The following is a 26,505-nucleotide window of genomic DNA, read 5'->3' as shown; positions in this document are numbered from 1 at the left end:
AATGCCCTCCCTTTCTGTCGTAAACATTCTATTATACTCTGAATGGGGGGGGGGGGGGGGGGTCATCAACTCAGGCTGAGAACACACTGGACTAACACAGGAAGAGATCTCCACAGATACCTGTGCTGTGTAACTCTACGACTCTGTGAAGGATGAAATCTTTGGAATTCTCTGCTACACAGGCAAGTGGGCCCTCAGGCATTGAAAGAGCTGAGGCCAGGAACTGACAATTTGTTGTGCACAAAGGGAATCGGGATATGTGGAGATAGGGCAGGAAAAAGAAACTGAAGCCATAAACTCCATGAATGCAGGAGCAGGGTGGAGGAGTATTTTGGCCCTCTTCTGCTCACTTATTTCATGTTCTAGCCCCCTCATCCTACATAAGATTGCTCTCATGTAAAAGAAATACTGCCCAAATGTTTACAAAAATCCATTTCATCCTTGTGCTTTGGACGCTGGCTCTTGGCCCAACAAAATAGCAATTTCAATAAGTGTCATCCATATGTTAAATTTCCTCCATGGCTCAACTCTCTGGATCACAGCTCCACAAACTTCTGAGAACTTTTTGATCCCCCAGCTCCATCTTCCTGTAAACTTCCAGCCTCTGCTACTCATTATTTCCAGGACTTCTTCAGCCATCTGGATCCTATCCACCGAAATTTTCTTCTGAAACTTCTCTGTCTCTTTACATTCTCCTCCCCTTGTTAAGAAGCTCCTGAAAAAGAAATATGTGTATGACCAAGCAGTTTGTCACTCATTCTTCGGTGACAAATTTTGCTTAACCATCCTTTGACACTATGGGGTATTATACCATGTTATGGACATTGTATACCAGTAAGTTGTTGCTTAAAATATCACTGTATTCACATTGATTTTGAGACTCATAATTCCCGTCTGTGCTTGGACTGCCTGCCTGTTTTACTCGATCTATTTAGAAGTTGTGTGCAGTTTGACCATCAAGTGTTCTCAATTGAGTCCGTTTCTCAGAAGCTGACAAACCAACCTTCTTTGAAATCTTAGGTTAGGCCTCGTGCACACGTATTTTTAGTATCGATCGGACTATTTCAGGTCACTTCAGTTTCATTTGAGTCAAGGAGCGTAGTCTTGTGCGAGTTCTTTTTCACAAGATCCTTGAATAGCATTTAAGTTTATATGTCTCAAACGGATCCATTGGCTTATTAGAGCAGTAGAGCACCAATAGTTGTGTGTGTACCACTGTCATAGAGTCAGGTAGCACAGAAACAGGCCCTTCGTCCCACCATGTCCATGCTGACCATCTATACTAATCCCATTTACCAACACTTTGGTCATGGACTTCTGTGCCTATTGCATTAAGCTACAACATTGACTCCAATTTGGAAATATTGGCTGGTTTATTGACATTTTTTAATCATCATGATTAAAAAATATAATATGTTATGTTATATTGGCTGCCTGAGATCTCCTGAGTTCATAAAATGTGTGCTTTTCATTTCATTGTTTCGAAGGATTGTGGACCGTATGCAGAGATGTGGGAATTATTTTCCTTAAACCAGACAAGATCAAACTGAAATGTTAAACTCTGTGAGTTAATTGGTGGGTTAATTGGATACTATAAAGAATAGGTGGGTGGGAGGAGAACCAGAGGTGGAGTTGATGGGCTTGTGAGAGAGAATAGGGTGGAGGGAGATAAGTGGGGGAATGGAACAGATGGGACAGCTGGCATAGACTCGATGGGCTGAATGGCCTCCTATATTATAAGGAAGTATGAATACGAGTTGCTGTCATTCAGACTGTACTGCCTGCGAGTAATATTCACCAGTAATTCTCAAGAGGGAACTGGCTACAGACTTTCACTGGAAGAATTGACAGGACTATGGAGAATGGATGGGGAAGTGAGACTAATTGATTAGTTCCTTCAAAGAGCTGGCACAGCTAGAATGGACAGAGTGGCCTTGTTCCATGTGTATGATTCCATAAGAGGCCATTCCACCCGTTCCACAGCTGCTTCTTTCCAAGCAACCAGGCTCCATCTGGCAGCATGTGTCTTCCGGAGCTATCCCCAGACATCTTACCAAACGCTTTCGCGCAGATGGATCTGCAGCTCATGACCAAGGACTGATCAGTCCTGACAGCTGGTGTCCCGGCCCAGAGCATGGGCCTCCCTTCCTAAATCCATGGTATGCTATCACAGTAGGTGCGGCTGCAGATCACCACACTTACTGCAGCCTTCTCATTCTTTGGATAACACACAGTCTGCCCAGAGAATTCCCAGCCACCCTTCCCTGTCATTTAACCTTCAACTTGTACAAAGATGTGTTTCATGACTTGTTTACAGGGGAGTGGGACAAAGTTCTTTTACACTTGTCTTATTTCTGCCTGTGGGGTGTTCAGTAGAGGCTACTGCAGCTACAGTGTGCAAGACCTGTAGACAAGAAGTAGGCAGCGTTTAATTCATTTTCTGTTCGCAGAATGACTGTCTACCCAGAGCTGTGTTAGTCATGGTGGGTTAGTGTTAATCAGTTGGTTTTGGTTTAGCACCAGGTCAGAATTAGGTTGCAAAGACAGAGGTCCCAAGGTTTCTACGTAACACTGGACTGGGGGATTGCAACAATAAGGCCACATCAGTACTTTCAGGTGTGTGCACAGCAAACTCTTTACCTAGATCTTCCTCATGTAGGCTGCACTCTTACTGTGTGCAAGATATGTATGGCGTTCAAAGAATAAGAAAGAAATGACAGAGCAGAACTAACCCTGTTACTCACACAGAAACATAGACAAACAGGAACAGGAACTGGCCATTCAGCCCTTCAGGTCTGCTTTGCCATTCAATACAATCATGGCTAATCATCAATTTCAATATACCTGTACCTCTTGATGCCTTTTGCCTCCAGAAACATACTTATCTCCTTCGTAAGTATCTCACTGCCTGAGCTTCCACAGCCCTCTATGGTAGCGAATTCCACAGTTCTAAATATCTTGCTCTGTAACTTGAGTGTGACCCCTCATTCTACACACCCCAGCCAGAGGAAACATTCTCCCCATATCCAGTCTGTCTAATCCTGTCAGAATTTTGTGATTTCAGTTAAATCCCCTCTCATTCTTCTGAACTCCAGTGAATACAAACTGGGTCACCAACTCTTGTCTCATATGGCAATCCCACCATCCAAACAACCGGTCTGGTGAACCATTGTAGCACTCCCTCTATGGCAATTATATCCTTTCTTAGGTAAGGTGACCAGATTTGCACACGATATTCCAAGTGTGGTCTCACTCAAGTCCTGTATAGCTGCAGTAAGACATCCTCACCCTGTACTTAAATATTCAAAGGCTAAGACAACTTGCCTTCATAACTGCTTGCTACAACTGCATCTCTTCTTTCAGTAACTGTGTACTGTGAACATCAACATTTTCCAATCTAATACCATATAAATATTACCCCATCTATTTACTTTCCCTATCAAACTGGATAAATCCACACTTACCTTACACTGCATCTAACATGCTTTTGCCCACTCTGCCTAAGCCACCTTAAAGCTTCTTTGCACCCTCTTCACAATTCACAATCCTACCCAGTGCACACTCCAATCATCCACCATCTCAAGACTGCAGTTCATTTCTACTGAAGCCCTTTATAGCCTACTAGCCCCAGCTATCCATGGATATTGCTTCAGCTCTGGTTTCTCATCTATCATCTCACTAACCCCCACCATCATCTTTTTCCTTTGCTCTCCTCTGGCTGTCCTTTCAGCTATCCCAGGCTGGAGCTCTGAACTGCACTCCCTGCACCCTCTGTCCCTCCCCCTACCCTCCCATCTATTCATTTTAGACACGTTAAAATTTATCTCTCAAGCACTTTAACATCTGTTTTAATGTGAAGACAAAAGAGACTGTAGCTGCATCTAGAACAAAAAACAGAACACCAGAAGAACTCAACACGTCAAGCAGCATTTGTGGAGGCAAAAGGTGTAAGTCGGCATTTTGGGTCGAGACCCTGCATCTGTCTTAATGTCTCCTCCTATGGATCAGTGTCAAACTTTTGTGCCTAAAGCAGTCCCATGTAGCACTTTGGAATATTTTACAATGTTAAAGGTGCTACATAAGTGCTCAGTATTCCTGTTATATCTGACCCAGAGCAGCAACTGTAAATGAAGTACATTCTGGTCATACTTTTGGGTTGCAAGGGGTTAGCTGGGGATGATCAATAGTCAGAACACTGCCCGCAAACCCCGTGAGAGGTGTGAGCCTCTGAACTTTAGGTGACTGCTTGACTGACTTGGCTGCAATTGCCGGTCAGGCTGGAACAGCCTGCTGAGACTCACCATCGAGATTTCCATTGAACTGGAGAGACAAGAGTTTTCGACATTCTTACAACCTCAGTAAAGAAGTCCACAGCATCATAGGAGGAGGAGAGGGAAAATACTGGCAAGGAAAGAAAGGTAATCACCTCAACATCAAATCTCTGAAGCTTCTCCAACAGGCCCAAATCTTACAGGACTATGACATCTCATGGCATTCAGTGTTAGTTGGACCTTTTATGTACAAACTTACAAAGTAGGAGTCAGAACCCCTCAAGCCCACATCTCTATTTGATCAATTCATGACTGATATGATCGTAATCTAAGATATCTTTATTAGTCACATGTACATCGAAACACACAGTGAAATACATCTTTTTGCATAGAGTGTTCTGGGGGCAGCCTGCAAGTGTCGCTACACTTCTGGCACCAACATAGCATGCCCACAACTTCCTAAACCGTACGTCTTTGGAATGTGGGAGGAAACTGGAGCACCCAGAGGAAACCCACGCAGATACAGGGAGAACGTACAAACGCCTTACAGACAGCGGCTGGAATTGAACCCGGGTCGCTGGCGCTGTAATAGTGTTACACTAACCGCTACACCACCGTGCCTGCCCATCTCAACTCCACATTCCCGATTAGCCACGGTAACCTTTCATTAACCTCCCCACCTTCCCCCGCCTCCCCCCCCCCCAGCTTATCAAGAATATATTTACCTCTGCCTCAGAAGATATTCAAAGACTCTGCATCCATGGCCCTTTGAGGAATAGAGTTCCAAAGACTCACAATGCTCGGAGAAAAGAAATTGCACCTCATCTTTGTCTTAAAGGGGCTACCCCTTATTTTTAAACAGATGACCTCTGGTTCTAGGTTTTCCCATAAGAGGAACCATTCTCTCCATATTTACCCTATCAGAGCCCCCCAGCATCTTAATCAGAACACATCTCACTCTTGCAGGTACATGCCTAGCCTGTCCAACTTTTTCTCAAAGGGTAAGCCGCCCAGGGTACCTCAGTAGTACCTCCTGTAAACCTCCTCTGGACTCTGTCCAACACATTTACATCCTTCCTGAAATAAGGAGATTACAACTGTACACAGAACTCCAGATGTGGTCTCACCAATGCTCTGTTTAACTGAAGCATACCTCTCCCTCTCCCCACTCTGACTGGGACAAGAAAAAAACCTGGGGTGCTGGAAACTCGAAACAAAAACAGGAAATTCTGAACTTATCAAGTCTGACAGCATTCATAAAGAGGAAAACAGGGTCAGTGTTTCTGGTCAGTGACCCTCATGCTATACCATGTAGATCTCCCTAGCCTAGTATTCAAAATGAAAACAGAAAATGTTAGAAATACTCAGCAAGTCAGGCTGCATCTGGGGGAAGAGAAACAGAGTTAATATTTCATGTGGAGACCCTTTGTCAGAACAGGAAAGGAGACAAAGGAAGCTTGTTAAGCTGCAGTGAGGGTGGGATTGAGGGGATGTCTCTGATGGGGCAAAAATGAGGTGACCATGGGGATAAACTGTAAACAAGGTTATCTGGTTAATGAGTGAATGGGAGCAGTTTAGAGGGTGAGAACATAGACAAAAGAATGTGGGAGTTGCAAAATGCAGAGCAGGAAGGCATGTCTGGCAGGTCAGAGGGCATATCCTGCACTCCCAGAGGAAACAAATGGGGAAAAGAAACAAACAAGCTGAGCCAACATCACAGATGGATAACTGATAATAGAAAGAGAAATCAAGATACCTGAAGTTGTAGAATTCAGTATGAAAACCAGAAAATGCTGGAAATACTTCAGTCGGCAGGGGTGACCCTGAGCTTCCCATTGCCTGCCACTTTAATTCCCCATCCCACTCCCACTCTGACCTATTTACATATATTGGATCCGGACCACTTAAAGTGGCAGGCAATGGGAAGCTCAGGGTCACCCCTGCTGACTGAAGTATTTCCAGCATTTTGTGTTTTTATTTTAGATATCCAGCATCTGCAGTTGTTTTGACTTTCATTTACCTGAGTATCCAATTTCCCTGTTAGCTTTTCTAATTAATTGTTGAACCCGCATTCTTGTCTTTTGTGAATCATGCGTTAGGACAATCAGATCCCTTTGCATTTCAGAGCTCTGCAATCTCCCATTATTTAGATAAGGCGCTTCTTTTCCATTTTATTTCCAGCGCCAATCTCCTTTGCCCTTCACCTCGAGAATAATTTCTGTCATAACTTGTTTAAGTCGATAATGACATGGTGAAAGCAATACAGAGGCAGAGTCGTAGAGCTCAGAAATAGGCCCTTCAGCCCATCATGTCCATGTCAACCATCAAGCACCCATCTATACTAGTCCCATTTACCAGCACTTGGTCCATAGCTAGCTATGCATTGGTGATTCAAGTGCTCATCTAGATATTTCTTAAATGCTTTGAGAATACATGCCTCCACCATCCAGTCAGGCAGGGTGTTCCAGATTCCAAGCATCCTCTAGGTGAAAAAAATTCTTCCTTGGATCCCCTCTAAACCTCCTACCTCTTTCCTTAAACAAATGCCTTCCAGTTTTAGACACCTCTGCCATGGGGAAAAGTTTCCTCCTATTTACCCTATATATGCTTCTCAATGACCTCTATTGGGTCCCCCCCCCACCCCCACCCCCCTTGGCCTCTCCCACTCCAAGGAAAACAAACCCAGCCTAATCAGTTTAAAGGGAGACAAAATGGACTATAGATGCTGGAATCTGGAACAACATACGAGATGTTGGAGGGACTCAGTAGGTCAGGCAGCATTCATGGAGGGAAATGGACAGTTGACGTTTTGGGTCAAGACCCTTTATCTGGGTCGACTGTCCATTTCCCTCCATAGATGCTACCTGACCCACTAAGTTCCTCCAGTGCTTTGAGCGTTGCCTTAATCAGTTTAAATGTTCCTAGCTCCTAACCCAGCCTAATGAGTTTAAATGCTCCTAGGATGTTGCCTGGGCTGAAATGTTCCATCCCAGGCAACATCCGAGTGACATCCCAGTCCAGATGAAGGGTCTCATCCTGAAACATCCACTGTCCATTTCTCTCCACGGATGCAGCAGTCTGTGGTCCCTTGTGTCTACATCCTGGTGAATCCTCTCTGCAGTCTCTCCAAAGCAATCACATCCTTCTTATAGCGCAAGGACTTGATCTGTACACAGTTCTCCAGCTGTGGTCCAACCAATGCCTCTCAAAGTGGTACCAAAACCTCCCTTTACTTTATAAGATTGTATTATAACCACAATCTAAGACCTTAGTGAGGTCCAAGTCAACAACCTATCACTTTAACAGGTAAGGTTTAGGAAGAATTAAGGAATGAAGGAGGAGAAGGTTGAATTCATGTCAAATTGGACCCAGGTAGAGGAATGAAGAGCCAGGGAGAAAAATGGCTTCGAGACAGAAAAAAGGAAATAGAAAAGAAAAATGAGAAAAAAATCCTTAACAACAATTTATTTCATACAAGAAGGAAACTCAACCTTTAAAGCTATTGCTTTCTTGGTCTGAGAGACTGACTGTTGCTGCAGCCAGAATTACTGGAAATTAAAAGGATAATAATGCAGTTAATTGTAACTGCTTTGGACAAGTAAAAATAAATGTCTGCATCATCAAAATTACCTAATGCATTTAAAATCCTAAACTTTGCAATCATATCTCAATCTTCTAATTCCAAACTTGCAATTCTTAGTCTAAAATCATTCTCTTCTCCTAAGAGTTCTTCCTCCTTTTGAAGAAGGGATTTCTCTTTGCTGCCTTGGCCAATACATTTCTCTTAAATAGCACCATTAAACCAGATTATCCAGCCTGTATCTAGTTGTTAATAGGAGTTTAAAGTGTATTAAGTAGCTCCCATATGTCCTGTGTTACAAACTGAAAGTACTTCATTGGTTGTAAAGTATCAGGAGCTCTCTGAAGCCATGAATGATACAAGTTCAGCATGGAGTCTAAACCTAACCTAGACTTTCAAATCCTGTGGGGACCTTTTCTGAATTATTTTCAAAATCTCTGATTTGGGGACTAAAATGCAGATATTGGCTGACACGGTTACGTTTTAAAAAGTTTTTCCTTGTTGTTTTTTCCATCTAACAGCTTTGGGTTTTGGTAGTGGGAGTAGATGTTTTTTTATAATAAAATATTTCAATTTTTTCTTCCTTTATTAACTGCGATATGTGATTATTAATTTAGAGTATTGTAATCTAAGTACGACTTAATACAATGTATTCGGTAGTATTTTTATTCTCTTTCTTGATGCATGTACTCTGTATTTTTTCATGGATTCAGTAAAAAATATTGTAAAGAGAGAGAGCATGGAGTGGTCAGCACAGGCTGTGAACACTCCATTCTACTTTAAAGTTGTCAGATAGCTCTCAATATCTATCTGTACAACTGGATGGAGACCATGGTTCAGCTACTAGGTTTGTAATTTCTAATTCAATCCACTCTGCAAGGTACTGTTGGATGATCACCTCTCTCATCCTGTGCAACCAGATGTTCTTGCAGCTGGTCATTGATAAAGCAACTCCTCACTTATTCACACCCCAACTACAAGACAAACTGAGTCTTCATTATACCGAGTGGGCTATCAATCAAAAGGCTGATTTTGCACCACCAATATTTTTAATAAAAGCCTATACAATGAAAATGAAAAAAATACACTTTTTGAAAATGGCACAAAGGTTGTCCACCCAGGGTTGCTGGTGGCAATTAAGACTTTAATTCCTGGAAAACTTTGGATAGTTGGATATTTTCTGACACAAATGTGGAACCACAGCACTGGAAAATTGGAGCAGGAGTGGGCTACTGGGCCCCTCAATCCTGCCCCACCATTCAATATGATCATGGCTGACCTCTGCTGGTCTTAACTCCTCTTCTGTGCCAGTTCCCCATAACCCTCAATTCCTTGATCTTTCAAATATTTATCTATCTCTATCTTAAATATATCCAATGATCTGGCCTCTACCACCCTCTGGGGCAGAGAGTTCCAGAGACTTTCTACCCTCTGAGAGAAGAAATTTCTACACACCTCAGTTTTAAATGACCAGTCCCTTATTTTGTAGCTACCTCCCCTTTTTTGTGATTCTCCAACCAGTGGAAACGTCTCAACATCTACCTAATCAAACCCCCTTGGTATCTTATATGAATGAATAAGGCCACCTTTCCTTCTTCTAAACTCTGAGGAGTACATACCCGAACTGTCTCGCTTCTCTTGATAGGACAACCCTTTCATCCCAGTAACTAGCTACATCTCGTTTGAACTGTCTCCAAAGCTACTATGCCCCCTAACAATACAGGGACCCTTTCCCCCTCATTCCATATAGGAAACACTCGGAAGCAAGAGCTGACCCACACAGCTTTAAGGTTGAGGGGGAAGGAGTATGGAAACTTGAAGAGGAAAACCATGACTTCAAACTGCGCTGAAATAAAGCACGCTGCAAATCACATGCAGCAAATTATAAACGGAGCAGAATGAGGTTATGCTTGAACGAGTGGAGACCGAGCAAGACACCGACCTCGTTCATAGGAGGGAGAAGCAGGGTGGAGAAACCAAAAAGGCGTGGTCCGGATCCGATAATATAGGCCTGAGACAAGGAAAAGAAATCTGTCACAAGTTGACAAGGCTGGGGGTAGGAGGATGATTTTTCAGCCGATTGTATGGCGATGAATCATGTGCGTTTAGCCCAGACCTCTGCTTTTAACTTAATGGGCAGAGACTTGTCTTTCCCACACACATAATGTGAGTGGATCCAGCAGGCTGGTTAATAGCCGCAGCTCAAGCTTGATGCTCTGGACGACTTCAGCGCTCCACGGTCAAGCAAGAAGCAAGCGAAGCGGATTGTGGAGGCTGGTGGGGGAAAGGCGAGGGTCACCGCGGCCCTTGGAGGGCTAATGGCTCGGAGGCTAGGACCGGTAGCCCACCTCGCCCACTTTTTCTGCTGCTTGGCTCTGGCTTGTTCTGCAGATAAAACGGGCAAAGGTGAGGCGAGTCTCTTACTCTATATGGATGTTGGCAGAGAAGTGAAGAGCTTCGCTCTCAGTGCAGGCATGTTTGAGAGAAAGAGAGAGAGAGAAGGAAAGTTGTTTTAAATCCGGGTTGGGGAGTGAAAGGAGGAGAAAATAATTCAGATTTCTGCTTTTGCTTCCTTTCCCTCGTTTCGTTATGAGCTTGGTATTGATTTTGTAATTGAAATTTTCCTTTGGGAGAAGAGTGCATTGAAACAATTAGTCACAGGGGCTGAGAGAATCGAACCACTAGAAGAAGGGGAGGGGGGAGGGGTCTAACAATTGTAGAAACTTAATCTGTATTGGGAAAAGGGAGGAATAATATTGCGACTATACTCCACAAATAAAGTTGGGAAAGTGTTGTGTGGGGTTGTGAAGGGCGCTGTACTAGTGTAAAGTATTTCCTTCTTAGGGCGTGTGTATTTATTAATATGCTGTTATGAATTCACACTGAAGTACCGGCAGTCTGAAAGAATGTGCAGACTTTAACAACGGGGAAAGTTATTCCAGTGACTTTACTAAAATATGAATTAGTTTGAACATATAGATTTTTGTTGTGAATAACTAAGGAGGAAATAAATGCAGATTTAATTTTCTTGGGAGGTTTGTGGGGAAGATGGTTTGTGTTGGGAACTCCTGATTTATAACTGATAACTTGTTATTCACAGGACTTGTGCATCACTGTAATACTTAGTTTTTTTTATCTAAAATGTACTTTATTCATAGGAGTATATACTGGAAATACAATATGATCATCATGCTACATTCACTGTGCCATCAAACTATTAGGTGCTCCTACAATGCAGCAATGTGCTCATATTTCTTTAATGTTTGAGAGGCTGTTACACAGGACCCAGCCCCACAGTGTCCAGTGGCAGCAGGACCTAATGCCCCTATTCAGTTGCCTTTGAGAAGGTGACGGAGAGCCAGAGCCCTTTTTAACTCCTTGCCATGTGGTGACTGTGCTCCCACAGTAGTGTCAGATAGAGTTCCAGACTGTTAATGTAGCGCTGATAGAAGGGCACTATATGAGCCAAAGTCAGGAAGCCCTGTGACCTGGAGAGGAGGTTGGAACTGATTGATGACTCTTCTGGATGACTCCATATTCTTCACATTTTAGGCCTCGGAAGTGTACTTAAAGGAGCCATGGTGAATTGTGGCGGTGCATCCTGTGGGCAGGGCTGTAGTGCAGTGCTCGTCAAGAGGGTGTTTTTTTTCTCCTGGATGGCAGTGAGCTTCCAGACTGATGGAGCTCCATCCATCCAGCCCGGTGGAAAACATTTGCACTCCTGACTTTTGCCTTGAGGCTCTGTGTGGTCAGGAGATGAATCATTCCTGCTTAGAATACCCAGTTTCTCACCTGCTCTATTGTCTTTAGCATTTATGTGCTAGTTGATAGAAGTCAGTGGCAACCTCAGGATGTCAAAAATGAGGGATTTGCCATTAAATATCATGGGGAAATGGACTCTGGTTGGCGATGATCATTGCCTGACTCTTGCGTGAATCTAATGTTACCTGCAATTGATCAGTTCAAGCTGACCTATCTAGGCCTTGTTGCATGCATTGGTGGCATAGTGGTGTAGCTAAGAGAACTGCTGCCTCACTACTTCAGCAACCCAGGTTTAATCCCGAGCTCTGGCACTATCTATGTGGAGTTTCCATGCTCTCCTTGTGAGTTTCCCCCGGGTGCTATAATTTCCTTCCACGTCCTAAATATGTGTGGGTTGGTAGGTTAATTGGCCATTGTAAATTGAACCTAGTGTGTAGGTGAGAGGTGGAATCTAAGGGGAGTTGATGAGGATGTGGGGAGTGTGGGTGGTTAGCGCAGACTTGGTTGGCCTGTGGTTTGTTTCTGTGAGGGATGATGGTATGGAGGAGTAGAATATCACTTTTACACTCTACACCCAATGCTGGTGTGAAGCACCACCAGGTATATATAGTACAGACCAGGTGAAAATTAAAATCCCTCAGCTTTATGGCAGCAATATTTTAATTTTTGGTGTAAAACAGGCTTCCACCTAAGTGCCTTGGCTACACTCTGCAATGTTCGAGGTGGAGGTTGGTACTGGCCACTGTATATTGCAGGGGAAGTTGATAGGAATGTGGGGGATTAAAAGATGGCAATCAGAATCAGATTTATTATCACTGAAGTGATATGAAATTTGTTGTTTTGCAGCAGCAGTACAGTGCAAGACATAAATCTATAATATCAAAAATAAATAATGCAAAAAACAAAAGGAATAACGAGGTAGTATTCATGGGTTCATGGACTTTTCAGAAATCTGATGGTGGAGGGGAAGAAGCTGTTCCTAAATTGTTGGGTGTGGGTCTTCAGGCTCCTGTACTTCCTCCGTGATGGTAGTAAGGAGAAGATGGCATGTCCCAGATAGTGAGGATTCTTAGTGATGGATGCCACCGCCTTGAGGCATCACCTCATGAAGATGTCCTTGATGGTAGGGAGGGTTGGCTGAGTCTACAACCCTCTGCAGCCTCTTGAGACCCTGTGCATTGGAGGGTCCATACCAGGCAGTGATTCAATCAGTCAGAATGCTCTCCACTGTACATCTATAGAATTAATGATTAATTAAAAGGATTAATGCAAGATTAGTTTAAATGGGTGGTTGATGGTCAGCACAGACCCTGTGCTATAATCTCTCCCCATGATTCTATGACTGATGAGGCAGATGCAGCCATGTAGTCAGAAAGCGAGGGAAGCAATCTTGCAAAACAAAACGGAGTCAAAATAGAAGTGCAGAAATTAAGGAAAGTATCTACTTGGATTATGTCATTCATCTTTGCTGCATTTTTTGAATTATAAATTGGGTTTTATGAAAATGACAGTTCACTTATTCTATTTATAAAGTATTATACCTTGGTGGGGTCCTTGAAAGACCCATATTGTACTGAGAATGATGGTATCCTTGCATCAGAACTTGAGAGCGGATTGCACTCTTTTTAATTTCAAAAAATTGACTTTATTCATAATTTTAAAAGATATACAGTACAAAGGAAGAAACAGTGGAAAAAAAAACTTTTACATTCAGTAGTGTAAACTTTTTTTAACAAAAAACAAACATGGCACCTTTGCCACTTGTGTGACTCCCTGAGGTGATACCCCTTTCATTGTTTGAGGGGCTTCCCCAACAACTCTGCCCCTCTGTGTGTGGTAGCGGAAGGGGCTTGTACTGTCATCCTTCCCCACAGAGCCTTAGCATTGGCTGCACTGAGCTTCAGTGCCTCCCTCTGCACATGCTCCTGTGGCCTGGATTCCCATTCCCTTACAGACATCTCGCTGTGCTGGAAGACCAACAAGTTCTGGGCAGACCACAGGGCATCTGTCAATGAGCTGATGACCTTCCAGCAGCACTTGATGTCTGTCTCAATGTGCGTCCCCTGTAGATCAGAGAGCCTTCCGTTACGCAGCTGCTGGGGATGAACCAGGACACAGACCCTTGCATCCATCTCCACACCCTCTTAGCAAATCCATAGACTGTGAAGAGGTGGGTGACTGTTTCTTCCTCACTGCAGCTGTCCCAAGGGTAGCGTACATTGGGCGTGATGCCTCATCTGTAGAGGAAAGCTCTGACTGGGAGGGCACGTCTCACCGCCAGCCAAGTGAGGTCGTGGTGCTTGTTGGTCGGATCTGGCAATAGGACATTCTGCTAGATGGTTTGGACCGTTTGCTCAGGGAACAAATCCACAGAATCCATAGTGTCCCTGTCCCGCACTGTCTGCAGTACATTCTGCGCTGACCACTGCCTGATGGACTCATGGTCAAAGGTGTTTAGAACATAACAGTACAGCACAGTATGGGCCCTTTGACCCACGATGTTGTACTGACCCCATATAAACCTTGTCCACATTCAATCTATCCCCCTCTCTACTTCACCTCCCGTAACCCTCTTTTTTTTCTTTCATCCATGTGTCTATCTAAGAGTCTCTCAAATGACCCTATTGTATCAGCCTCTACCACCACCCCCAGCAGTGCATTCCAGGCACCCACCACTCTTTGTGTGTTTTTTCAAAAAAAAACTACTACTGACATCTCCCCTGAACTTTCCTCCACGCACCTTGAACTGGTGACCTCTAGTATTGGCCATCACCTCCCTGGGGAAAGGTGCTGGCTGTCCACTTTGTCTATGCCTCCCATAATCTGATATACCTCTATAAAGTCACCTCTCATCCTCCATCGCTCCGAAGAAAGAACTTCTCCTCATAAGACATGCTCTCCAATCCTAGTTTACTTGGAAGAACCCTTACATAACGGGCAGGTAGTGCGGCAATGTCCAACTGACTGGGACGTTGCATGGTAATGGGACCAGGCCTATCTTCTGCAATGCCAGGGACAAGTAGAATATTAGCATACAGTGATACTTGGCATCCACATACTTTGGATCCACACGCTGCCTGATACAACCACACATGAAGGTGGCCATCAGGATGGGGGCAATGTTGGGTACACTTTTGCTCCCATTCTCTGGGGGCTTGTGCAGCGTGACCCATCGGACTCGGTCCGTCTTAGACCCCCAGATAAACTCGAAGGTGTCCTGGGTGATTACTGAGGCAGAGGAGCAGGAAAGAGGCCACACCTGTAGCAAGTACAGCAGCACTGATAGTATATCTGACCTGATAACCAAGTTCTTCCCAGTTATTGACAGAGAGTGCCATTTCCACAGACCCAATTTTTGTTTTACCTTCCCAATCTGCTCCAGCCAATTCTTGCTACACGCCTCAGCCCCTCTGAACCAGATCCCCAGCACCTTCACGTAGTCAGATCTGATGGTGAAGGGAACATTGGATCGGTCGGGCCAGTTACCAAAGAGCATGGCCTCGCTCTTCCTGCGGTTGACTCTGGGCCCTGATGCCAACTCAAACTGGTCGCAGATGCTGATCAATCTGCTAACTGACCATGGATCCTTGCAGAAGATGGCGACATTGTCCATGTACAGGGAGGTTTTGACATGTGCGTCTCCACTGCCTGGCCACGTCACCCCTCTTATGCTCTCATCCTTCCTGATGGTTTTGGCAAAGGGTTCAATGCATTGCACAAACAAGACGGGAGAGTGGACAACCCTGTCTGACTCCAGACTCTATGGGGAAACTATTTGTCTCCCACCCATTGATTTGGACTGCACTATGGATATCTGAGTAGAGCAGTTGGATACAATTTCTGTTTCCCTCCCCAGTACCCATTTTGGGGAGCACGTCCGTCATGTCTGTGTGTGATATCCTGTCAAAGGCCTTCTCCTGGTCCAAGCTGACCAGGCAAGCATCCACCCCTCTGTCATGCACATAGGTAATGGTATCCCTGTGTAGCGCAAGGATGTCAAAGATTTTCCTGCCTGGTACAGCACAGGTTTGGTCTGGATGGATCACCTGTCCCAGAGCAGACTTGACCCTGCTGGCAATGGCATTAGACACGATCTTATAGTTCACATTCATGGGCCTCCACTCTTCATAGAATGATTCCCCACAATATTTGGGTGCTTTCACCTTGCTGGCTTGCACTCTGTACCTGCCCTGTTTTCCCACACATTCTGATCACTAGGAGATGCCTGTGATTGTTGCCATGATGCTCGTTCTATTTACAAGATGCCTGGTGAGCATGCTTTTTTGTGCTAGTGTATGAAATTTGCCAAGGCAAATCTCTTCCCTCCCTCCCCCTACCAGAAATGACCTCAACACCAGCTCCTGTGTGGTAATATATTCAAGCAATTGTCTAAATGGAACTTGTTGGAGATTTGTTAACGGATGCATTCATAAATCTTCCCCTCCAGAGTCTGCAAGGACTGACGTGCGGATCTGATGAGCAAGTATACATAGTTTTAGCAACAAGAAAATGCTCCTGCATTGTTATTTCGCTTGTATTTCTGTTCCTGTAAGGGTTATTTCAAACCAGTCCCTTTACTATACAATTTTCCTTTCTTGGGCTCTGCAGCCTCCACAGTTGGAACCAAATGGTTCTACTTTTACATTTTATTAGTGTGTAAACCAATCCTTCTTTCCATAAAATAGAAGGTTATTTCATCCTACCCCTTCCCCCAACATTTAACTCCGAGTGGGTATTTAATAGCTGCTGAGGTTACTTACTAAGTGTTTAAGTGAGTCTGCAGAAGGGGCAAAGGCGATGCCTGAAATGAGAGCTTATACCTTTCAGGGAAGATTAAATGGACTGGGGCTCTTTACGGATAATGGAAGTCTTTAAGGTTTCACCAGGATGGAAATATGAATATGAGAGGCACTAATAAATGGGGAATTGAGAAGAAAGGTCTTTACTCAAAACATAAGTACATATGGAACATAAATATGGAAGTACATAAATATGGAACTTATAAGTACATAAATATGGAACTTGCAAGTACAAAGAGTTGATGTGAGTAGGATGGGCGCATTTAAAGGGAAGCAAGATAAGTGCATGAAGGGAGGATATGGAAGGTCATGGAGTGTGAACTGGATGAAGGGGAAAGGGAGAAGGCTTGTGTGCCTCTCCCAATCTACCTTGTTGTGGCCCTTGCACTTTATTTGTCTACCCGCACTACACTTAATCTGTAACTGTAACACTATATTCTGTATTCTATTTTCTTTTTACTACCTTGATGTACTTATGTATGGAATGATCTGTCTGGATAGCATGCAAACAAAAGCTTTTCATTGTATTTAGGTGCATGTGATAATATTGTACCAATACCAATAGACTGTAGCGTAGACATCTGGCTTGATCGGTAATAGTTCCTGCAGTGATGTTGCAAAGGTCGATAAACATACTTATTTTATCCATGTTGTAGATTGTTATAAGGCACTTCATTCCTCAACAGGTAGGATAAAAAGCAAGCTTCCTCCACCTCCACTGTGATCTACTAATTGCTGATAGGAGCTGTGTAGGAGCAGGTTGGTTAGTGTTCAAGTTTCTTTTGGACAGCACACATCTCTGATTGAGGTGTAATTCAGCAGGTGTTGCTGGGGTCAGGGATTCGCTCTGTGACATATGTTTTCTTGCAGTCTGTCACTTCCTGGGACACTGGGGGATAATAATGACCTAACTCACCTGGCAGGTCATCATGGGATCAGGAACTTTTGTTTATTTACATGGTCCTCTATATTAGTCTCCTCTAACTTCAGAGACTTGGTGAAAATCCTCTTGTACCTTCCTTGCTTATTGCAGCAAAGAAAGAGGCTGTTCAGCCCATCAAATCCATGCCAGTCCCCAGCAGAACTGTATTAGCATCTCCCTTCCTCCTGTTGCCCTGCAACTTGCTCTCTCTCTCACACATGCCCATCAACTCCCCTTTGGTTCTTTTGCCACTTACCGACACTAAGGGATAATTTACAGTTGTCAGTCAATCCACCGGCACGTCTTTGGGATGTGGGAAGAAACGCATATGATAACATGGAGAATGTGCAAACTCCACAGACACTGCCCTCGAGGTCTGGATCGAACCAGGGTCACTGGAGCTGGGAAGCAACCACACTAACTGCTGTGTCAGCAAGTGGGTATTCGTATGATGTCAATAAGAGAATTAGTTAGCGGGTCTTTTTGAAATGTAAACAGAATCGCAATCAGACCCACATCTACTACTCATGTAGGAGCACTGGGATCATTGAGTTGTCATCAGGCACCTAGGCTAACTTTTCTCATTTCAATTTACCATTAGGGATCTTTGGCAAACTGGCTGACACCAGCTAGTTCATAATTGGCAGAAAAAAAAAGGTAAAGTGGAGTATCCGTTAAATGGTGAAAGATGTTGATGTTGAGGGAGCATAGGTGCCTGTACATGAATCACCGAAAGATAACATGCAAATATAACTAGCAATTAGTAAGACAAATAGTATGCTGGCTTTTGTAACAGGAGGATTCAAGTATTAAACTAGAGAGTTCTTGTTTCAATTATAAAAACCTCTAAGACTGGAACTAGAATCTTGTGTCTAGGTCTGGTCTTCCTATCTGAGTAAGGATATACCTTGCGATTATAGGCACTGCAATAAAGATTCACCAGATTGTTTCCTGGGATGGCAGTTTGTTGTTTGAGGAAAGATTAAGCAGACTGGACCCATATGCTTGTGAGATTTAAAAAAAAATTGAGAGGTGATCTTATTGAAACAGACAAAATTCTTACAGGACTTGACAGAGTTGATGTTTTCCCTGACTAGTGTATCTTGAACCAGGGAGCACAATCTCAGAATAAAGGCTCAACCATTCGAGACGGCTGAGAAGAAATCTCTTCTCCAATAGGGTGCTGAATCTTTGGAACTGTCTACTCAAGAGGGCCGTGGAGGTTTGGTCACTGAGTATGCTCAAGAGGAGCAATAGATAGGCTCAGAGTGAGAAGTGAACCAGGAACAATTTACAACTTCATTTATTTTTGCTTTCCTCTAAGTGTGATGACAGAAATCTGGGCTAAAACTATTAGGAATACTACCTCTTCCTAAAAATACACCTGTATTAGTGAAAAGATTGAAAAATGTAATACTTTGACACTTGCAGTTGCTACAACTGGGAATGGAATCTCTAATGAAATCTTTTGTGGCCCAATTAGATGTAAAAGTTAATAAGGATGCATTCAATATGTACGTGGGATGATCAGGGATAGTTGATGCTTAAATGTCAAGGAACATATTGCACTGTCAAATGGTAGAGGTTGCTCAATCCTCGGGAGATTAAACTCAATAGATATGAATGGAATTCATAGTCGTAGAATAATACAGCACAAAACCACGCCCTTCGGCCCACTTCATCCATGCTGAGAAGGCGCCCACCAAACCAATCCCATTTACCTGCATTTGGCCCATATCCCCTTAAACCCCTCCTATCCATGTACTAATCCAAAAGTCTTTTAAATGTCTCAACTACTTTCTCTGGCAGATCATTCCATATATGCACCACCCTCTGTGTGAAGAAGTTTGGATGGATGTTTCATTTAAAAGGTTTGAATGGATGTTTTATTTAAGAAGCCTGTCATTACTACTTCACAAATATATTTTTAAACTTTTTTGGGTGTTTTTTTTTCTTCACTTGAATACCATTCCTAAATACAAAAACTAGCAAGAACTTCTTGCATTTATATCATGTCTTCATGACCTTAGACATCCCAAGATGCTTTATAACCAATGTTAAAATACAGCAAACATGGCAAACTCCCATAAGCATAATGCCAAGATCATGGAGGCTAATTTGGATTGCTCCCAAAAACAGGCATGTGGATTACAGCATACAGTTAGTCCATACCCATTGCAATGCAGGAAGTTCATTGACTGTTGGCTGCTTACTTACACCATTGCTTTGTTCAGCCATTGTGAAATGCGCTTGTTAGTAGTTTCATGTCTCAATTGGGTGCCTGATAGTATAATTGGTTGCTAGTATGTAAAGCTGGGTTGTAATATCTAAAACCAGAAAATGTTGGAAAAACTCAGCAGGTCAGACAGCATCTGTGAAGAGAGGCATTGTGGAGCATTTTTTTTAATGGAGAGAGACTGAAAGATGCTAGTGTCCTTTTATATGAATCACTAAATCAACATGCAGCTACAAGCAATTGGGGAGGTAAAAGGTAGGTTGCCCTTTATAGCTGGAAGACTTGAGTATAAGAATAGGGATGTCTTGTGTCAATTATGTAAGGCCTTGCAATGCAGAATTGGAATATTTTGTACACGTCCAGTCTCTCAACTTAAACAAGATTAGAATTGCAATAGAGGGAGTGTAGTGAAGGTTCATCAGATTGATTACTGGGATCGTTGAGGAGGTATTAAGTGGACTGGGTCTGTACTCACTAGAGTTTAGAAGAAATGATCTCATTGAAATATTCGATACTCTTCCAAGGCTTAACAGCGAAGGTGCAGAGTTGATGTTTCTCCTGGACTGGCATATCCACAACCAGGGGTTACAATCTCAAAATAGGGGTTTGACTATTAAGAACATGCAGGAGGGGTGTGGAGGCCCACTCATGAGTATTGATAGATTTTGGCAGAATCAAGATGAAAAGGATTGGTGTAGGAAAGTGTCACTGTAATAAATGATCAACCATGATCTTATTGAATGGTAGAGCAAACACAAGAGGCAGAATAGCCTCCTTCTGCTTCCATTTATCATGTTACATTCACAGGCAGTGACAGCTAACTGGTAAGGACAATGTGGCTGTTTCACTGTACATTCATGGTGTAGCTGGCGGTGGTCATTAATGGAGCAGGCATACCTGCTCTATTTGCTGCTCTTTTGGAAGAGAGGATGGTAAATATTTGGCTCTCTTTACACAGAAGATCAGTTGCCCCTCCTTGCACAACAATGGGTGGAAGACTGAAATATTGCAAATTTCTCTGCCTCTACTCTGAAAGGATCTGTGCATAGATCACCATAGAAAGCATCCTATCCAGATACACCACAGCTTGAAATGGCAACTGGTCTGCCCAAAACCACAAGAAATTGCAGCAAGTTGTGGACATAGCCCAGTCCATCACATAAACCAACCTTCCCTCAACTGACTACGTCTACACTTCCTGCTATCTCAGGAAAGCAGCCAACATGACCAAAGACTCCTCTCACCCAGCCAACCTCTCTTCTCACCTCTCCCAATGTTATCAGACTGTTGAATGGATCTCGTGCTAAAAGATGAACTCTTGATCTCCCAATCTACCTCGCCATGGTTATTGCATTTTCTTTGTTTACCTGCACAGCACTTTATCTGTAACTATAATACTATATTCTGCATTCCGTTTTTCTTTTTACTACCTCAATGGCATGATTTGTCTGGATGGCACTCAAACAAAAGCTTTTTACTGTATCTCGGACATGTGACAATAATAAACCAATACTAATGACCGTGGCGACCTTGGCAGCCATTTGCAGTATGCTACTTGACCCCCTCTGAGACTATAGCTGTGGCTGTTACAGTTGACAGATTTCACTGAGAACATCCTTCTACATTGTCTCTCAAAGCGGTTCCTGTGGTATAAATGCAGTCCGAACACCCTGAGGCCATTGGCTTCCTCTTGAGAGCCCTTCCCCTCCCTGTCAGTCTCAAATATCCTGCCTCATGTGCCCTCTGTTCACTCTCCCTGTCATGCATCACTCCATGGGGAATGCCCTCTAATGCATCCATCTGTGGGAGCAAATGGGTTGCGCAGAAGCCTTGAGGTCAAGACAGTGTTCGTCAATATTTGGAACATTACTCCCATTTGACCTGAGCAGTGTTTGAGGAACTGTAGAAAGCATCAAGCACTTGTTTGATTGTGGCCACAGCTGGTGGGAATCAATCAGTCACTAACCTGCAGGTTCCTGATGATCCCTTTTAAGTGGCGTGAGCTTCTCTCTTCTGAATGAGTGTTCAGCTGTGTGGAAGCATGGGCCGGAGCTTTGAACTTTGGTATAGCAAATGATCTCCGTACCATTAGCATGAACTAATGGAACATGCCCGACACACCTGCAGACTCTGGGTATTGATGCGTGCACATGCATCAGGCATCAACTGGGCTCCAATATGCCCCTTGTAGCATCAAAATAATTGTAAAAGTTTAAGGCCAGGTTGCTTCAGTGGTATTGTTTGAAGGGTAAAATCAGACAAGTCACCAGGAAAACCTTCCCTTCTGTTCAAATAAACACATCAAATCTTTTCTTGTATCCACCTGTGCAGCAGTCTTGCACTACTTTACTGGAGTGTCAGTGAAATGGGATGTGAACCCACACTGTTCTGACTTGGGGTGAAAATGGTACCATGGTGTAGGCTACCCAGCCAGGTCACAGCTGCTGTACACCTACTCCTGCTTTTATCGCCATTCTGTTCAGTTTACTTTACAAGTTGTACATTCACTTCCACAAAGAAGCACACAACAAGCATAGAGGCTGCAAGATTTTATACTGGTTTTTGTTGACTTCTTCCTGATTTCCCCACTCTTTCAGGGAATGCCATACCTTTGTTAGTAACACCCCTTGAAGGTACATTTGAGATAAGGAACCTGTCATGTGAGAAAACACTGTGCAAATCATATCTACTGGATGTTGATACTAGGGGTATCTGGCAATGTTCTTTATTCTTCACAAATATGCACTGAAAGGGAAGCTTTGAACCAGATATCTCCAAGAGACAATTATCCGTCAGTCTGTCCTGAGCATAGTGTGGCATTCGCCGCAAGCAAAGCAAACCAAGTAAAATTCATTTCAGAGTTCCCAGAATTGTCCTTTATGGAATTTGAGGGAAAACACTCTTTGTAATGAAAGAATTATGCTTGCTTGAGAATATATTTTTAATCGCATGCATGCGCGCACACACACATTCAACCATACTCTGTCTCTGTGCACACATATGCGCATGCGTACACCTTTCTCTCTCACACGTGCACTCAGATCCAAAGCAACTTTGTCCCACACAGATGCACAAAAACACACATTTTTGGGGTCCCATTTTGAATGGTGCAGCAATGTGTCATTGAGTACAACAACTGTACCATTCAAGACTGAATTTGTATTGCACCTCAGGTGGAGAGTAGTTCTATTGTATTCTTTCCGTGGAGGCCAAGTCATTGGGTGTATTTAAGGCACAGATTGGTGAGAGGGTTAAAGGTTACGGGGAGAGTAGGGTTGAGAAAAAAAAAATTAGCCATGATTGAATAGCAGAGTAGAATCAATGGGCCAAATGGCCTAATTCTGCTCCTATATCATATGGTCTTTCAGTTTCCAAAGCCATGGAACAGCAGGGTCAGAGAGATTATAATATTTTAGTACCTTAACTTCTATTTTACTTTGAACATGATCCTTGCTTTTAATCACCCATAAAGTGCAGAATGACACATCTCTTTATGATTTAGACAAACCTCATCCTGTGTTCCCAGAGTTTTCTGAGGGCCACCAATGTCTCTCAGTCTTCCTTTCTGGAATTGTTCCATGGTGACTTCATCATAGACCAGTCCTTGCATCCAAAGCCACTTGAAAAGGAAACTTGGAGTGAGTCCAAAACTGGGGGCAAGATGCATAAGATTCTTGATAATAAATCCATTGAGGTAGTCAGGGAGACATTTTACCCAGTGAGTGGTTAGAAAACTGAAATCACTGCCTCAAGCAGTAGTTAAGGCTAATCACATGGATGGATTTAAAAGGAAGCTGGATGTGTACTTGAGGGAGAAAGGAACAGAAGGAAGTGCTGATAAGGAGAGAAGGTAGAATGGAGGAGGCTGTAAGCCATAAACATTATCTATTGAGCTGTAAATTCTATAAATTAATATAATGAGATGGTAGAATAATCAATTACAGGGCAATAATTTGTGGCGATCTTGAATTAACCTGTGATACCATGATCCCAAATAAATCCTGGAACTCAAAGGTATAAAGACATGGCCTTTTTATACAATCCCTTCCCCTGAAAGTGGCAGTACAAGTAGATAGGGTGGAATTGATGGCTTTGTGGCCAAATTTGCAGATGATACAAAGGTAGGTGGAGGGACAAGTAGTGTTGAGGAAGCAGGGAGTCTGCTGAAGGACCTGGACTGGTTGGGAGAATGGGCAAAGAAGTGGCAGATTGAGTACAGCGTAGGGAAGTGTATGGTTATGCACTTTGGAAGAAGGAATAAAGGCGTAGAGTATTTCTAAATGGGAAGAGAATTCAGAAATCAGAGGTGCAAAGGGATGTGGGAGTCCTAGTGCAGGATTCCCTAAAGGTTAACCTGCAGGTTGAGTTGGTAGTAAGGAGGGCAAATGCAATGTTAGCATTCATTCCAAGTGGACGAGAATATAAAAGCAAGGGTGTAATGCTGAGGCTGGTCAGACCACATTTGGAGTATCGTGAGCAGTTTTGGGCCCCATATCCAAGGAAGGATGTGCTGGCACTGGAGACGGTCCGAAGGAGGTTTATGAGAATGATCCTGGAAGTGAAAGGGTTAACGTATGAGGAGTGTTTAATGGTTCTGGGCCTGTACTTGCTGGAGTTTAGAAGAATAAGGGGGGATGTCATTGAAACCTACCAAATATTGAAAGGCCTGGGTAGAGTGGACTTGGAGAGGACGCTTCCAGTAGTGGGAGAATCTAGGATCAGAGGGCACAGCCTCAGAATAGAAGGACATTCCTTTAGAACAGAGATGAGGGGGAATTTCTTTAGCCAGAGGATGGTGAATCTGTGGAATACATGGCCTCCACAGCTGTCTGTGACAAAGTCATTGAGCATATTTGCCTGAAGTATAATGGGACAGAGTTTATGTGTGCGAGCTTCAGGAGGTGATGTAATGCTGAACGTCATCAGTGTTGAAGAATTGGCCAGTGTCCATAATATACTTTCATTCTGCATTCATAAATTGGAAGCAAATAACGAGGCCATTTGTCCTAGTGTGTCTTCTTAGGCTCTGGGAATCAGCAAGTCCCATCAATCTTGTTCTTCTGTCCTTTTCTCCTCGGACCTAAAAGTTTTTTCTTCATGATGTATATCCAAGATATTAATATTCTAATTGCACAGATAATCTCGATTTTTAACATTCAGATGATGACATCAAACTATTGGCCAATTTGTGAGGATTGGTTATTTTTCATTAAAGAGTGACAAATGAAAATATATCCCAGCTTTGTAAATCACTCAGAAGTTCAATTGCAGGCAGAGTTTCTAAATGCTCGGCTTGGATTTCAGGGATGCTAAATGCATAGCCAAGCCGTGGGCACAGATTAATAAGAATCAAGGATTAGAGCCCTAGAAGGGTGTAGATTGATGGGAGGTGGATTGATGGGAAGGAAGGTGCTGGGTTTAATCAGCTAATGCTGTGCAGATGAGCAGCACAAGGCATAAGTTATCCATTGCTTCTCCATCAAGGGTTGACCCACTTAATTAAACCTTGCATGGTTAATTGCAGCTGACTGGCAAGTGCAAAACAGAGGCAGGTCACTGAGGTTGATATGCAAATCATTCAGGACCTAGGTGAGTGGTAGAGCATTCTATTCTGTCAAATGACTGTAAAACATGGAACAGTTCAAAATTATTGTAGAACAGTACATCACAGAAACAGGCCCTTCAGCCCACAATGTCTGCACCAAACATGATGCCGAATTGAACTAAATCCCTTCTGCCTGTATATGAGCCATATCCCTCCATTCCCTGCATATTCATCTGCCTCTCTAACAGCCTTTTAAACATCACTATTGTATCCGCTTCCATCACTTCCTCCTGGCAGCCCGTTCCAGGCACCTACCATTCTGTTTTTTAAAAAAAACTTCCAGCTCAAAACCTTTCTCCCTCTCTTCTTAAATGCATGTCCTCTAGTATTTGTCATTTCTATCCTGGGAAAAAGATTCTGACTGTCTGCCCTATCTATGCCTCCTCTTAACTATATAAACTTGATAGAGGTCTCCCCACAGCTTCCGACACTCCAGAGAAAACAACCCAAGTTTGTCCAGCCTCTCCTTATAGGTCCTACCCTCTAATCCAGGCAGCATCCTGGTAGACCTCTTCTGTGCCCTCTCCAAAGCCTCCACATCCTTCCTATAATGAGGTGATCAGAATTGCACACAACACTCCATGTTGCAACGCCATACATGACCTCCATACTCTTATGCTCAATGCCCCAACCAAATGAAGGCAAGCGTGCCATTTGCCACCTTTATCATCCTATCTATTTGCGTGGCCACTTTCAGGGAGCTATGGACTTGGTCCCCAAGATCCCTCTGTACATCAATGCTGTTTAAGGGTCCTGCTATCAACTGTATACTTTCCCCTTGTTATCCTACCCCTTCATTCCAGTCAGTAATCCAGATTTGCTAATCATCAACAGCACCCTGGGGTAGTATAGATTTGTTTGCTTTTGTTAGCTGCATAACAATTTTGCTAGGGAATGTTGCCCTATTCCCAACCATCACCATTCCCCTCTTTCCACCCCACCTCCCTCTCCGCCAAACCACCACCACCGCCACTACTTATCTTGAGGAGAATCTGTTATCCCTCTCCCCAGCTTCATTAGAACCACTATGGAAATGTGAGCTATTATCTATCATAATCCATTGGAAATCATTTCATTATATTATTTCAATGATAATTTCAACTGGTTTTGTCCATAATCTAATTGTAGTTAGAATCAATAAATTATTAAAAAAGAAATATAGATAGCCAAGCAAATAAGCACACTACTATGGTGTTTTATGGGTTTCAGTGAAGTGCCAGGGATGGATCAGTGATCCACACTGATTTGGTGCCAGTGATAGCTGGGATGAAGATAAGAAACCCTACAATTGGTATGTGTTGCCTGAGTAGGGATTATCCTGAGTCCTTGC

General features: G+C 43.3%; 1 protein-coding gene across 2 annotated transcripts in view; it reads left to right on the top strand.

Annotated features, from left to right (window-relative positions):
- The first annotated feature begins 9,895 nt into the window (after nucleotides 1-9,895).
- The window catches only part of adam19b (ADAM metallopeptidase domain 19b), a 134,619-nt gene continuing 118,009 nt past the window's right edge, over nucleotides 9,896-26,505 (top strand). For both annotated transcript variants that reach the window (XM_052014409.1, XM_052014408.1), the window contains exon 1: nucleotides 9,896-10,257. Coding sequence is in view for 1 of the 2 variants with exons in the window: in XM_052014408.1 (XP_051870368.1) it covers nucleotides 10,170-10,257 (88 nt within the window). In the remaining variant the exon portion in view is untranslated. The remainder of the gene's footprint in view (nucleotides 10,258-26,505) is intronic.

Source organism: Pristis pectinata, chromosome 4, assembly GCF_009764475.1.
Source record: "Pristis pectinata isolate sPriPec2 chromosome 4, sPriPec2.1.pri, whole genome shotgun sequence".
NCBI lineage: Eukaryota > Metazoa > Chordata > Chondrichthyes > Rhinopristiformes > Pristidae > Pristis > Pristis pectinata.
The sequence above is the reverse complement of the archived record's forward strand: the minus strand, read 5'-3'. Positions and strand labels throughout refer to the sequence as shown.